Source organism: Ptychodera flava, chromosome 10, assembly GCF_041260155.1.
Source record: "Ptychodera flava strain L36383 chromosome 10, AS_Pfla_20210202, whole genome shotgun sequence".
NCBI lineage: Eukaryota > Metazoa > Hemichordata > Enteropneusta > Ptychoderidae > Ptychodera > Ptychodera flava.
Window position 1 is genome coordinate 41,764,005 of NC_091937.1, and position 16,528 is coordinate 41,780,532.

The 16,528-nt window shown below is 35.7% G+C and overlaps 2 protein-coding genes across 3 annotated transcripts; one reads left to right on the forward strand and one right to left on the reverse strand.

The window, feature by feature from the left end:
• Positions 1-1,598: 1,598 nt before the first annotated feature.
• Positions 1,599-9,626, reverse strand: LOC139142829 (dehydrodolichyl diphosphate synthase complex subunit nus1-like). The gene is made up of 5 exons (XM_070712994.1): positions 9,014-9,626; positions 6,666-6,794; positions 5,352-5,504; positions 4,796-4,892; positions 1,599-4,146 (listed from the first exon to the last, which is right to left on the reverse strand). The coding sequence occupies exons 1-5, from the start codon at positions 9,291-9,293 to the stop codon at positions 4,056-4,058; spliced, it is 750 nt and encodes a 249-aa protein (XP_070569095.1). The 5' UTR covers positions 9,294-9,626; the 3' UTR covers positions 1,599-4,055.
• Positions 9,627-9,910: 284 nt separating this feature from the next.
• On the forward strand, positions 9,911-16,527 carry LOC139142832 (dual specificity protein phosphatase 18-like). Of its 2 annotated transcripts, XR_011554481.1 has the most exons (3): positions 9,911-10,371; positions 11,879-12,718; positions 12,971-16,527. XR_011554481.1 is itself a non-coding variant. In XM_070712997.1 (2 exons), exon 2 carries the CDS (start codon positions 11,931-11,933, stop codon positions 12,471-12,473), a length of 543 nt encoding a protein of 180 aa, XP_070569098.1. In that variant the 5' UTR covers positions 10,203-10,371; positions 11,879-11,930; the 3' UTR covers positions 12,474-12,612. The 2 variants fall into 2 exon arrangements, 1 of the variants encoding a protein (XP_070569098.1); XM_070712997.1 differs by lacking the exon at positions 12,971-16,527 and having other exon boundaries at positions 10,203-10,371; positions 11,879-12,612.
• The last annotated feature ends 1 nt before the right edge of the window (position 16,528 follows it).

Sequence of the window (16,528 nt, forward strand, 5' to 3'; positions counted from 1 at the left end):
TAAGCATTGAAAGTTCATGATAAGAGTTTAGGTTGACATACCATCGGAAAGACCAGTTGGGGATCACGGAATTATTAACAAAATAACTTGCATATCATAAAGTAATGAACACCCTGATTACTAATAAGGTTACAATGGTACATAACTTTGACATTGGACAACTGATTTAGGTTGATATGTGATGTGCTATTTAAAATATTTTTAATGATGATACTTTTTTGTGTAACGTGGTAGTTTAAAACACAATAATTATGATGAATACAAGATGGGTTGCATCCGTCAGCCATGTTGGAATTATGGAAATGGATGGAAAGTAGGGTAATCTTGGTGTATGATACCAAGTAGAGAATGTTATTTTTATAGCAATACAAGCTAGCTTGTCTCCATGTTTTTTTAAAGAGACCATTGCGGACACATACCGTGTATAGATATCTGAAATGTCAGATGTCATGATGTTTCTAAAACTTAGGTAGCCATTTGGCTGTGGTCAGGGCACAATTAATATGGTTTTGTAGACAGCATGTGTGTTTAGTATTCCCCTGATCACAATTTTTGTGGCATCAGAAGCTGTTCAAGTCCTGTAGTGAGAGGCATATGTCACAAAAGAAACACCAGGGATGAATCCATGATTGAAGAGTTTTACAAATTTGGTAAATTTATTTTGATCGATATCACATTTCTGTTGTGTGTTTAACAGTCTTACTATCATTTTCAAATTTGTTATGAGCCTGTCCTATTCTCACTGATACAACACTGTGACAGAATCATGAATATTTAATAGATATTCTATATAAGGCTAATCCAGGACTGTTACATGCTTTGCATTGTGATTTCAACTGTTGGCTGAATTCTAAACCCTGACGGTCTTTCTTGTACATACATTATAGATATTCATTTACTATGAAAATACTTTCATCAACAGCACAGGCAATGACACAATATCTGAATCACACAAACAGAAAGTTCAGACAATTACGTGTTATAGCTTGTGATGAATTTCCTTATTATGTAAATAAAGATTTACAACATAAAAACTAAACATGTTGAAAGAGTGCTTTTTCATAAGCCTTTTTAATAGGGTATGTTGAAATCATACACAGGTTTTTGAGGTCAATACAATATTGTTTGGTACAACAGCTGTACATACCCATCACCATTACTTCCCTTGTGTATGCAAAACGTTTCATGACATATTTCAATAATGCAGGCAGATACCAGAACCACAACTCTTACATGTAAAGCATTCAACATTCACATCTAAAAATAAGAGTAATTTCCATTTTTTGTTTTTATAAAATTTGCCATTGATAAGGAAGGGATTTACAAATTAGACAGAGGGCACCAGAGGTTGATCTACAGGACATCAGGTTTTTTTTTCATTGTAGATTTACCTTTTTTTGCACAGTTGAACTGAATATCAAAGGAACCACATTATGATAAAAAGAGTTGAAGCACCATTCTGTATAGTCAGTACAACTGTCAATTGCTAGTTGCTTTCTCTCACGTACGTGTGACCGTATGTGGTGACCAAAATTCATCAACTTTGGAAGGGCGTTTGTTGAAAACTGTAAAACATGACAGAGTCGTCGAGGCAGAAGTGGATTTCATTGCATTGTTTATTGTTTATGCTCACAACATTTATTGTTTATGTTGCATTTTGCAGACAATTCTAATTGACATTGCTTTTAAGTAAACAGGCTGACCAACCAGAAAGGGAAGTTCAAGCTACATCATTTCTATAAAATGGCAGAATTTATTCACCAACAGATCTGTTTTCATTCATATTAATGAGGGTTTTTTCAGCCAAAGCATACTGAGCCTTGTAAGCAAAGTATGGGCATTTGAAATGTATGCAGGTGTCAAAACAAAGGCAATCTTTGCAGAAACTTTGAAAATAAAAAAATAAAATAAACTGCTAAGGTCCAGTGAGGATAATGCCATACAAAACAAGCTCAAAAGAAATAAAATTAGAATGAACAACATGTTAGAGTTATTCCACACTAAAATTATACAATATCCGTAGAATTGTGTCGATACCAAAGTACATGAAAACAACTGATAAAGCAATGAAATATAAATTTTAACTGTATAAGTCAGGAACAACTGACACAGAACGGTCAGGAAACCTTCACAGATCATGATCAGATTAAAAGTCAATGCTGTATGGTATGAACTGTCATATTTGGTCCACTTTCAAAAACAAAGAGCATCTGTGATGAAAGCCTTTTCTTTCAAAATAAGTTTGCACATTGTGATGATGATCTGCCCTTTCATAACACATACAAATAGTGTGAACTTACTTGAGGTTGTATGGCGCTGTGAAAAACACTTGTATCTTTCAATACTGCAGCACTGAGAATGAGTTGACTGATGTGTATTGGGAATGATGGCAAATACTTGAATGTTCCAGTGGTATGACAACGGTCATGACATACATATGAAATGGTTGTAGTCAGTTGCTTGAGTGAACGACTGAACTTTGACCAGCATGGCCAAGAAAGGAACTATTTCTGAATCAAGCTAAAATAAATGTTGTGAAAGTTGATGGTAGCATAATAATGGATATTTTACAAGGATACAGCTACGTTATTCTACTTAATTTTGGTAACTTTTGTTTCATATGTTAAGTGATTTAATCTTACTCTGCTGTCAAAAAAATGTTTGGATTTCTTTACTGCCATATTGACCCAAGATGGGGGTTTACTATAGAGATTTTATGCATGGAAATAGAGGTCCAAGGTTACATTCACCCAGGGTATTGAAAAACACTTCATTGAAATGATTTCTGGTACAGGCAAGCGCTAAGATACTGACATATCTTCTAACTCAGCTGGGTTAAGTTGACATTTGGCAACTATGACCTTGCATTTCAGTCTGTAGAAAAGACATTTCATTTCTTTTCTTTACATGAAACAAAAATAACCAAAAAGTCCAATACTGTCAAAAAATGGTTACTTCTTTCTGTTAACCTACATATCTGAGAATGCTCAGTCACTTGCTAGGATCACCTGTGAAATCTGTTCAACTCTATCCTTGACCCTTGACCCTTAGGAAAACATCCAAAATACATCATGTGTCAGTTTCATTGAAACCTACCACCTTTTGATTCTAAATATATGTATTATAAAAGTTTGTGACACTGTTGTTTGGCACAAGACAGTAAATGACATCTACAGAAGACTTAATTCCACCTGTGCTACCATAGATAGCTCATTGATTCTTTGACTTATAAAATAAATATAAACACAGCAAAGAAACAGGCACCATTTTACAAGTAGTATAGCCACAAACTGATGACGTCAAATCGCCGTACACAATACATAGTGTCATAATTACAAGGCGTCTGTGTTTTGTGTACGGCGATTTGACGTCATCAGTTTGTGGCTATAGCACTTGTAAAATGGTGCCAAGAAACATACTTTATGGCATAAAGTTCTTATGTGTTTCAGCAGCTCATCACACCTCAGCTGTTTAATTGAAAAGCTAGCACCTTGAGATTGTGTAAAGAATACCAATGTCATGGCTTTTAACTACGTTTCCTACTAATGAGCCTCTATTCTGGTTTGAAGTTGTCAACAGATAGATAGCTGTACTGCCTCAATGATGTGGATATCACATGATACATGTTAATCAGGATAATAGAACACCTTGCTGTACCTTGGGAGATATCAAGGAATAAATAAATTGTAATCTGGGAAGATTTTCGTGAAGATGCAAATACATAACATGTTATGTCTGACAGCCTATCACCTGCTGGATGCCCGTTCATTGTAAATACAACCTTATACATGCAATGTATGGATGATGTAACCGTGAATATCATTTGATGTATGCTATGAATTTTGGAACTATCACCTGACATGTGCTGTGGCGGGGCAGATACTGCCACATATGCTCAGAATTTTCCAAGACATAGTCCTCCACTGGGAATATACACTGATTGACCAAACAAACACTGCAACTCTGTTTTATACACATAATTTGCACATATATGCCTGGTACACACATTGACGCCCTCTGGGTATCCTTGACTATTGCAATGGTACAGGGTAATATTATTTTCCATAACGCTGCTGTGTTCCAGCATATGCAATCATTTTTGCAAGGAAGGTGTTGTAATCTATGTTCCGATGACTGGCTATTGACCTGCAAACCAAAAGATAATGTTGGTTGTGAAATTTCTGATGTTGGGAAATAGGTCATTAATTGCTGATCTGTGAAAATTACAGAGAATTGGGAAATTATCAGCGTTGTTTTATTATTGTGCAATTTGAACTCGGTGGCAATTGCAAAATTATAAAACATGTTAATAATTTTACATATGCACTGTACTCTGTCTCAATGGGAGCATTAAGCAGCTATGAAATAAAGGCACTTGATTTTCTGAAAGGAGAGCTGCCGTATCTTGACAGCACATTCTTTCAGCAGCTATACATTGTTTGATGTAGTTAAATGAGATGGGAACATAGGTGCATGTATTAGAATGTAAAACCATGATGACAAACTTCAATACATGAAAACTAATTTGATAAAAGGAACGGTAACTTGATTAGACGGAATTTTTATATGGTGTAGAGTGACCTTTGACCCCTCAGTCTGATGGGTGATGTCACACAAAAAGCTGAGAGAAAAAGCACATAATGTACATTTACTATCCCTGTACTTAAATTAATCTATGTGAGCGTCTCCTAAAGTGCCAAAAACATGACCATGTGCAAATATCCTGATTCACAGTATACCGTGAGAGGTAAAAAGTATGTTATTGCTTGGAAAAATATTCTAGAATGTTACTTACAATATTTCTGATAATCTAATTTGAAAAGGCAGAAATCCTAGCACACTCTCTACTTGACCAAATTTGAATACAACATCTGGGTCTGGAAAATGACTCCCTGTAATGGAAATAACAGATTATTCATATTGGTTATCAATTCTACATTGTAAAGCTAATACTAGATTAACATGTACTGACTCTATCTGTACTGTATCCGACTAATGTGATACGACATTTTATGTTATAATGGGACAAAGTACAGCACCTATAAAATGTCTGTATTGAAATAGGTTTCACTAAACTTCATTTAAATATGTGGTTTTACACATGTACAACGTTCTATACAAATGGCAATAACAATAATTATTGCTGACAAGCTGTTAACACACACTTTTACTTTTGAAGTGATATCACCTAGCTGCATGCACTGAACAGGTATCATGTTCGGACAGTAACTATTAATGATTTCAAAAGATAGTAACCGTTATTTATAAGAGAATTAACACTTCTTAGTAATGAACAGCATGAGTTCAGTACTTTTTTAAATAAGGGAAAATAAACAAATACATAAACATACCTTGAAGCTGGTGAGCCAAAGTTGAAATTTCAATATCTTTGACATTCCTTCTTTTAGATGCAATGTCTAGACAGAATTGTTTTGCTGCAGTCACAATATCATGCCTGCCATCTTGTGGTGATACCAAATTCACATGGACTCTACTGCTTAATGCTAGTGGAGAGACAGAAACATTTTCTGTTGATTACCTATGGCAGAAACATAAGCAGTAATGGAATAGAGTTACACCAGAAATAAAGATCAAATATATGTTATGGTTAAATTTGCAAGAATGATCAAACAAGACTGATCAACTGTTGCACTTCAAATGAAGTATTTTTGCTTTTTGTAATTGCAAGAGCAAGGTTCTACTTCAAAATACCCAAAAATTGCCTGATACTTTTAATATGGTTAAAAGAATTGAGGTGTTTATCAGAATTTAGAAGCCCAAGTACAGTACCATGTTAGTGTTTAAGTGCTTGTAACCCATACAATAAACTAGGCTACCAAGTAAGGTAATAATTGAGATAAACTCAATCAAGTTGTTTATTCAGACATTCAATCAAAATATTTATTGTCAGGAAGAATTTCCTAAAAGTGCTGTTCTCCCTTATCATACCGGTATGTGGTTGTGTGGGTTGCAATTCACCAATCGTAAAACTCCTCCAATCTTTACAAATGTATTTAGAAGCTCATGCTTGCCCTTATTAAGTCTGCATACTCATCTTGGAGATACAAAATATCTTATGAGTACCAAACACAGATTCATAAGAAAGCCGGTTGACAGGGCAAAGGCCATGGTTGACAGGTCACAAATTGTGAAATTTGGATTATATATATGAACACACACCCAAATATACACGTCTTGTCAGAGAATTACAGTGCTGGATGTCAAAGCAGAGCTTTATAAACAATAACATAAATTACTTTGTATACAATATTAACAACTTTAGTGTTTGTGTGTGTGTGTGTGTGTGTGTGTGTAACTGCTCAGATTTCAATCAAACGAATCTTTAGACTTTCACTTCAGCTATGTAAATTTAAAATTTAAAAGTTTAAATGCAGAATTGTCAAGGAAAACTTTATTTAGCAAAAAAAAAAATGAATTCTTGGCTCGTGCATGTGATAAGTATATTATTCTCAAAATATTTTTAATCTTCACCTAGGAAAATAATTGCGACGTAATGACCATGTCACCACGAGTGGAACATGGTCATTACGTCACTTGCGTTTTCCTTCACTGAACAAAGTACAATACTGGGGTATAAACATCTAGTTATCATGAGTTTTGCATGTGATAACACAATCTTAACATTTTGTAAATATCTTTCTTACCTTTATTTCCCAACACTTTACCACTTTTATAAATTTGATAACTATATTTTGTTGCTTCTTCACCAAGAATTTCTTCTTGCTGTTTTGAAATTTCTTCATTTAATGCTACATAATTTCTTTTAAAAATACCTGAAATAAGAGTAACATGTGTTATTTCTCTTCGCTGACGGTTAAAGTTAACATGTAGTTCTACGCAAAATATACATCCATGTCACTTAGAACAAGTTTGTGTCATTTCTTTGACAGGATATTTTGAAAGCAAATCAGTTTTCATTAAAATGATTTGAAAATCTTTCTATGATAAATATATACAGAAATGTATAATGTTGCAGTATTTGAAATAATTTATATTTACTTGTGCTATTCACGCGTACCTTACTGTCATATAAGGTAGGAAATTAGTGTCAGCTCTGGTGTTTACATTTGAAATGTTGAATCAAAATCAAAACACTGAAGCAGATTTACAGCCATCAAAATGATGACAAATTCTCAAAATAAGTATAACCTTCAGAAAACATTATGGAATGATAGTCTGTATAGGCAAAGTGACCATTGCTCAATACAGTTACTGCTGGGTTTGCATTGTATCCTTTCAATTCAATGAAGTGACACTGTTGATTGGAGACTTAATTCACACAGTAGACAATTTCTAATAAAAATTTGCACAGCTGTTCATGTAAAACATCCACGTTGTAGCTGGATGGTCTACAATTTCGACAAAACTAGATTGATGCCAGAGTAATTTTGACAAAATGATGCTATCTTAAATAATATACCCCGGTAACTCAAATGTTACCTTCGCGTATGGCATTATATGTAAATTCAAATTATTAGGGTAAAGGACTGCAAGTCAATGTTACAGTATAAAACATGTAATCTCGCTATTTTATTCAAATATGGACCGACTTCAGCCAGCACAGATTGGTCTCTTTCGAGTTTCCCCTTTTACAGAAAAACCTCTCAAGTAGAACCTTCTCTGTGATCTTTCAACTTGAAGTGCATGTGTTCAGTCCTTTTTGCCAAACTCTACAATTACCAGTACCTTATGACCTTATAGCCAAACTTCTCTCAGTTCAAACTTGAAATAATAGAATATGAAAGTTTTGTTAAAGTTGTATTCTTTGCACAGAGTGGTCTTCTATGGCTTCATATGCATTTTCTCTGTGAATTTGTAGAAAGAACTGTCAACATACATGATAAATCCATCCTATGAGTTATTAAACCCTCCAAATATTATGTTACAGCTGTTCTTCTTATTCCCAATGCTTTTAGTAAAAATGCAGAGGGTATAAAAAGGCTGTCTGTGCAATTACGTAAAGTTTCCATGACATTTTTAGAATTAATAATACCCATTAGTTCACATATCAATACCATTACAAAGGAATTAATTGTATGAAAGATTTTCCCTAGTGGTTCATGGACATGAAAATTACTAGAATGATGAATCTATTGAATTTGAGTACAGCATGGCACCTTGAAAGCCTCTTAAGCTCTGAAAATTCCACAGCTTTACCACTCACTAAATTATACTTAGCTGCAGTGATATAGCCTGCAGCCTTCCCCATCATGGATGGGAAAGATACATTGGGGAAGGCATTGATGTACATTCATGCAGCTAGATTGCACTCTGCTCAGGAATTCCCTACTCATGAAGAGAATGCAAAGGTGGGAACCTATCATCATTGCCTTCCCCAGCATAGATGGGACAGATGGTCCGCCTATTCCCTCCACAAAAGTACATTGTAAAGCCATGATGCACATCAATGCACCTACTAAAATTGTGCTCTGTTGAGGAATGCCCTCTGAAAACTGAATAAAAAGAGGGAGCGATATCATACTCCTCAAATCGGATGTATTGAACCATCCAACACCAGGCAAGTTTGATAAAATTTAAATGTGAAAATGTGTACGTAAAGAATCCACCGAAGAGGGTGACTTGTGAAGTTATCTTTTGCAATGTTGCATCACCGTATTTTCACCATGAAAGGCCTGTGTTTGTATCACGTACCCTGAAGCAGTGAAAGGGGGCGTACTCGTACTCTGAGATTGAATGAGCGGAAGTGATCTCACGCAGTGACCGAACGTTCGATATAGAATGTAAATTGTCCTCAATGTACACCATGTCCTTGACATGCTAGGGTATGGTTCAAAACTATTGTCCACAAAGTCTCCATTATATTATTATGAGACCTGATCAAAGGTTATTCATGATAACCTGCAGCCGTTCTAAAATGGTCAAATAATCACAAGATCGTAAGCGTGATAATGCTTAGCGAAGCCACACAAAAGCACGAAGCACGAGTATTTTGTGGAGCTCAAAGTCAGGTCTTCCGCCACCATCTACCTACCTTCGGTATCATACAGACTTATATAAGATATCCCCATTGCCATACACCATACAATTATATTTGCGACATCTTGGTATGAAAGTTCGTCTTCCAACATCACAAGCCCGACGTGCAAGGGCAGTTTTTTTAGTGATTTAGCATCAGTTTTCAATCTCGTCCGTGTCCTTTTCCTCCGAAATTGCAAAGGTGTCTTGAACGAAGAAAGCCATGCTTGGACACTTGCTTTAACAGCGATAATGATGTGCACTATATACAGTAATATTCCGTGATAAAACGCCATTGCCAATCACTGCCAAGTAGTTCGCTGAGTTGCATACTCCATACTCGTACGTCAAACGGCTTGTTCACGCTTTGCTCATGCAGTAGACGAACAGACACTAGTTCTTGTACCGACTACCTATGCAAGATGTTATCTGATTGGTCAATCAAGTTTCAACTTCTTGTATGGGGGACAATTACAAATCCATCCTTCAGACAAGAGGGTGTATAAAAGCCCAACATTTAGAGATACCAAACGCTACTTTACCTAAATTAATCCCGAGAATGCACAATATGCCGGTTACAGATGTATTTGGAAATTAAATGGTTAAAACGCGAGCTGAAACTTCGACATAAATTACCAATCACAAAACTTCTTCTTCATCCCTAATTTGCGTACAATACGCATGCCTGACAGATGGTGGCATTTCATTGGGCACTGCGTTGAAATTAGGCTGAGTTTTTACTATCGACACAGTTGATTAAGAAATATAAAAGTGCTCCGCTTTTTATGCCAATTTAGCTGCTTTTCTGTAATCAATTTCTATAAAAAATATCAAGTTCCCATTTTTACATGAAGTATTAGAATTTAGCTGCGAAAAAGAGTTTAGATGACATTACATACTATCATTAAGTATTAGTTTAACTTTTCCTCATCGAGACTGCGCTTTGTGCATTTCCCCTCTGCGATCCTGTCATGTCAAAACTGAAAAGTTCAGACGGGTTCATACAAACGATCGTGGTGCAAGCTGATCAGTAGGCGTTAGGTTGCTATAGCAGCTGCTTGTGGTTGTTTTGCACCGTCAGGTCTCCGAGAAACTGCAGATTTATGCGCAAAACCAGTCAACTATTGTCAGCTGAATATTGTGTGCGATACTGTTCTTTACTGATTTCGCGCAGACGGAACGAACACCTACCCACTGACAAGTGACATCGGGAGTACACACTGCGCTCGCAGCACAGGGTGTACCATTTCGTGCCAAGGCAGATAGTGTGCGACTGATCGTAACTGTAGTCTACAGAGGCCAGACAGTGGTGTACAGTTCAATTATATTGGTAAAATTTATTTCATATCCTGAACTTGGTCGATCGTGGAGCAGGTAGGTTCTTTCACAGTCCCTCTCACTGTTTATGTTGTTTTTGAATGTTGACATTTCGCTGCCAAGTTTCACTTTTGTGCTGTTTCTTTAAATTCATAAACATGAACAACGAAACATATCCTTTTTGTCAGCATTTATCAATGGTGGAAGAGCGAGATGACTTTGTGTACAGTTGTCATGATAACGGGTTATTTCTTTTGTAAGCCTAGACAGTTATGATGTTATAAATTCAGGGTTACTGCCTTTGCTATTGTTCTACGATAAAGAATAGGCGTGAAGAAATTCATTGATCAGTCAATTCATTGTCCCCACTGACTTTCAGTCTAGCAATGTGTCTGGTTAAATACCAATCTTCCGTGTATATTGCTCCAATATTTTGCACTTGAGTCACTCCGCCTTGTTGTATCATTGCAAAAATGTTGACTATGTCCAAGTCCATCCCGGTCGAATCGTCTGATCTACAAAGTTTATATAGATTACCGCAGTTTAGTATCATCAACGTGTGTTATATGTACAGACATTAGAATTTTAGTCGTTGTTTCAGAATAAACAGGCTTTGCAGTCCACTTTTACATTTACTTTTGAATTTTGAATCACATTTCTGAAAGGTTGGAATGTCATATTCCAAAAGGGAATATCTAATTGTTTACAATATTCGCCATTGTATTTTGTCCTGATGAAAGTTTTTAAGTGTGTTGATGGACATACACTTGTACCTCTAGTGTCTTAGAAATTCCAGGTTATAACTTAAGGTATGGAACTTGAATCACATTTCTGAAAGGTTGGAATGTCATATTCCAAAAGGGAATATCTAATTGTTTACAATATTCGCCATTGTATTTTGTCCTGATGAAAGTTTTTAAGTGTGTTGATGGACATACACTTGTACCTCTAGTGTCTTAGAAATTCCAGGTTATAACTTAAGGTATGGAACTTGACATTGAAAGACTTAAACTTTCTCTCAAACCCTCCATGAAGAAATTTTAAACCATTCCCTTTTGAAATCAAGAGTGAAAATCGGGGGTCATAGTGCAAAATTTGCACTGGAGAAAAATTATCGAAAATATATACTGACACTTGAACTTCACAGTGACTGCTAATATCTCTATCAGAAAAATTACATTTTTAATTTTCACAAAAACAAGGCAGTGAAGTCTATGTACTCGATAAGCTTCAAGATGAGCCCCACAAGTAGTAGACCAAACAAGTATTGTACAAGATGAAAGCGAGAATATCTGTCCCTGAGGGACATTCTACAGTTACTTTTAGCAAAGTATCAGAATATCAGCCAAGGAAACAGAATTGCACAAATGGCATCCCATTCTTCTTGCTAACCTTTGAATTCAATTCATGATTGGATTTTGTTGCTGTTATGATAGGTCAGAAATGAAAAATCACTGGATTATCAGTATTGTGTTTTGGATTAGTCATGACACAAGTTGCCCACAATTTGTGGTAATTTTGTGATTCTCTTGGCATACTTCATATTGATCTTATTCTATTACAGGTACATTTGACGTTTGACTGGTTGACAAGCACGTACACTGACAACTCAAGCGATGGCCATGTTTTCCTACTCTGTGTTCCACACTCTATCGCCAATCACAGAGAGTCTCTACCTCAGTAGCGGTGCAGCGGCCAGTAGTGCTACCAACTTACGAATCAAGGGGATAACCTTTGTCGTCAATGCCACACTGTCGCCAACCAAGATCCCCACGGGGTTAAACATACGCTCCATGCAAGTACCAGTGGATGATGTACCCCACGCGTTGCTGTCTCCCTATTTTGAAAGAGTTGCCGATAAAATCAGGGAAGAGAAACTCCGTGGTGGGAGAACGGTGGTGCACTGTGTTGCCGGTGTCAGCAGATCAGCCTCTCTGTGTATTGCTTACCTCATGAAGCATGAGAGCTTGACTTTGAGGGAAGCATACGAGTACGTGAAAGGAAGGCGGGCTGTCATCCGACCTAATTGGGGTTTTTGGAAACAACTGATTAGCTACGAATTCAGACTGTTCGGTAGAAATACAGTTCACATGGTACCATCACCTGTTGGCTGGATACCTGATGTGTATGAGAAACAAGTCAAAAATATGGTTTGGTAATATTTTATTTTAGATGTATTTCAGGAATGTCATAAACTTTTTTCTTTCATATAATTTCTCCAAGATATCATACTGGTCACTTAAGAATTTACTAAAATATGTGATCTGTCTGTTATCGAGTTCTCTGATCATAAATATGAACTCTTCTGATTTTGTGGCAGGATTAACCCTTTGACCCCCATTTTCCTGTGAAATGAACAAACATTGCAATAGAAAACAGCGGGATCTGGCCAAACCAACACAAGGCACACAGTCCATGTAGCCGACAATGAGATACAAATGATATGCAGTTAAGGTCTCCTCAACTAACTTTCAGCTGGTTGTTCACTTTCTACTATTTTTATAGTATTTTATACAAAGGACAGATATATTCTACCTGCAGCTTAAAACTGATAGTGATTTTGTAGCTCATTCTTTACTATTTTCATTGTTTTCGGTAGCCGGTAACAGTCACTTTGTGTTCGTGTCGGCTACATGGACGATCTGCCCAACACAAGGGTTAAATCTGTAGCCCACTGAATTCTCAAGCAACAAAACCTCATTACATACCACTTAAACTGTACAATATTTGTGAAAAAGTTTTGGACTGTTGACATGATTTTCACAAGAATATGATTTTACCACAGTAAATCTGTTTGATGCTCAATGAGTCTGTTCAAGGTGGACTGTTCAAGCTGAACCCTGTGTTGTTGATCTCACAGATTAAGATATCTGGTCATAACAAATAATCCTTGTCATTTTAGTTCATTTTGATGTAGTACAATGTACAGGGTGCTACAATTTACAAATAGAATCTGCTATAAGTGTTCTTAACGTATTGTAATAGTCTTCCCAAAGTTTCAAAAAGAAACTAAATTTATGCACAAATTATTTTGTATTTATTTTTATGTCAAAGTGAGGTAGACTTTAATTTCTATGTAAAAGTATTTATTGTTGAACATTGTTATTTTGTAACGATCATTTATATTTTCTTCAATGGTCAACAGTCCGTCCATATTAAGTTAAATTTTAGCTTTCATGTCTGCATTCTGTTGATATAATTTCTCTTGTGCCATATTTGTCTATGTCAAATAACATTTTGTTACTGTAGATACATATTTTCTTGTAACTTCCTATCCATTTTATATAATATTTCCTCAAAACGTAGTCAAGAAATAGCTAAACTGAAAAGTCTTTGGTTTTCAGAAACAAGTCTATACCATATACCGGTATGGTTTTCTACCAAGGCAATATTGCCTAGACATTTTGCATTCCAATTGTACATTGATACTGAATGCCTGGCCATCAGAATTTCTCTTGCACACATATGATGTCCTAGATATGGCAGCTGTTTTCTCTCCTATTACTTCAGTGCATCTGGTTTCCATGGTCATTCTATCCATAAATTAATCCTCAGAGGTCAGGAATAGCCGAGTTGGAGCTATTTAACACGACCCAAATGTCAGGGTATTTGCTTTTGATTAACCTACATAACCATGAGATTTTTAAACAAGCCATGTTTGACCGGTTACAATATCACTAATTTTTTTCCCCAACATTGCTTGGGAGTAAAAATGTAGCCAAGACAAATAACATCAATTGGCAAGAAACTAGACTTTGCAGTGTTGCTTTTATCATTGCCAAAACAATGTGCTTGAATGCAAGTGTTTCATGTGATGGCGTTGAGCCCCCCACATAGATACCAGGACTTTGAAAAGGATTGTATACTTTCCCATGGATTGTATATTTTACCATGGTTTGTAACATCCCTCAGTCTTGCTGAAACATTTCTCAACAATTATGTTAAAAATGTACATTGCCAACTTTAAGAATGATAATGTGGGTCATAACATAAGAATTTAATTTTAGATTTTAAAGCAAGAAACACAAACACAAGTGTCATGTTCATGGAGTTTGTAAGTGTTTGATTAGCATCCACATGTGAAATATTCAGTAGGCCAAAGTACTGTATGAATATTTACTATAAATTAGTAGCTTGGTTTGAAGACAAAGCACATCAACATCAGGTCCCACGGTTACTGCTATAGAAGTGAATCTGCAATGTAAGAGAAGTACCCATTTACATTTACGCCTGTACTAGCTGTACATGTATTTCTATTACCAGTAGTTTGAATGTTTGTAAAGCATTTTTTTGTTCTAACCTCAACACTATATTGAAATGCCTATTGTTGAATATGTCACCATAGCCTGTGAACATGTCACCATAGCCTGTATGTGTTTAAAGTCCAGTTTTTATGTTGAAATATGAATTCTAGTCCAGACTGGATGGAATCCCTTTGTCAACAGTTACATTGCATATTGTAAACACTGCATCATGGTTGCAATACTTTGTATTAAACATACTTTAGGAAAAGAGAGAAAAAACATTTTCGAGAACAAAAAGTCTGAAAACATATGTTTTCTAGAACGAAAATTATGAAAATGCTATCAAAAGTTACAGCCATTGTCTATGAGAGAACAATAAGTCTTATAAAATGTATAACAATTATATGTAATTAGCACATATTTTGTTTGATATGTATCGGTTTGTATGAAGGTAGATCTGCATTTAGTGCCAAAACAACTACTGTATGTACAGCATAGGCAACAGGGGGCATAAAAAGTTGTTGAATGAAGAAAAGGATCTGTTCATGTGTCGCCATGGAAACTAGCCATGGTTGGACATTTGAACAAGCTGATGGTATGCAGCAGCTGCAGATTTTAGAATTTTTGAAAAAAGTACAGATAGTGATTTGTAGTAAATGCCGCTTGTATTATGGAACACCAGTACTGTAACATTACTGCCCATTTATGGAATGTTTGCCAAAGAGTAAAATAAAGTTTGTTATGTGGTGACTACAACAAAACCTGCTTGAAAAGGTTGACTTTGATTTAAAACTCCCTCAGTAACACTGAACCAAATTTTAGAGGTTGAAAAGAAAAATAATTTTATAATAATGTTATTATGACATTTTTGTATCTGTTTATTGTCAAAAAGGATGATTCATTAGATACAGTATAGGACAGTATGGTCAGATGAAGAATTTATTTTGCTTTACAAATTACAATATTTTGAGGAGCATAAAATGTACAGTTTCCAGTCTTTTCTTGCCAGTCATTCAAATATTTTTTCAGTTGGTGTGTTTTTAATAACCCGCAGACCCAAATTTTTCCTTTATCTTACCATTCTGCCTATGCTACATCCCTAAATATCTGAGTTTTTCAAACATGATCATTTATTGATTGATAGTCATTTCATAATTACTTATTAGCTCAATAACCATGCAGATGTCCTGAAAACAATATGAAAAATTGAATTTCTTGAAGGTAGTGTCCGCTTTGGGGACAGATATTTAAACTCACTGATTTTTACCATTCTTTTCTGATCTACCACTTGTGTGGGTTCATTTAAAGCTCCAGGAACACACAAAAAAATTTTCACTGGCTTAGTATTTTGTAAATTGATAATTTTATTTTTGCCCAAACCCATAGTTATAATGATATAACACAGATGGAGGATATTTTGAATTTCAAATATCAGTAAATGTCATGTAATTTGTTTCTCTAGCACCAAATTTCGCACGGTGACCCATGAATTTATTCTGGATTTGGTGAAAGAATGGTTGAAAGTTTCATGTAGGAAAGTTTGAGCAAAAGCGCAAGTATTTCACTTTTGAGGTGCATTACATCATGTGCATTACGTCATGTTTGTGGTTTTCAGTCCCACTACACGATAGAGGGCACACTTGGTGATTTCTGTGATTTCCTGTTAGCATTGCATTTACAGTGTACTTTGGACTTGCTCCAAGTCCTAAGGGCGTATAAATATCAAACCAGAGTATATTGAAGGAATACACCAACAGACAGTCACTTTAGTTGTAGGCTGTTGTGCAGATTGTGGGAGAAACGCGATGGCCCACTGCCAGTAACTGCTGTTGCCGAGGAAAGCCAAGCGACGGGCCAGTTTATGTGTACTTCAACATCTGAATACACCACTGTAATTCATGAACATGATAGTATATTGTAAACAGTAGTAATATTGCACTCAATAAAAAGAGATGGGATTGAGAAGTCAG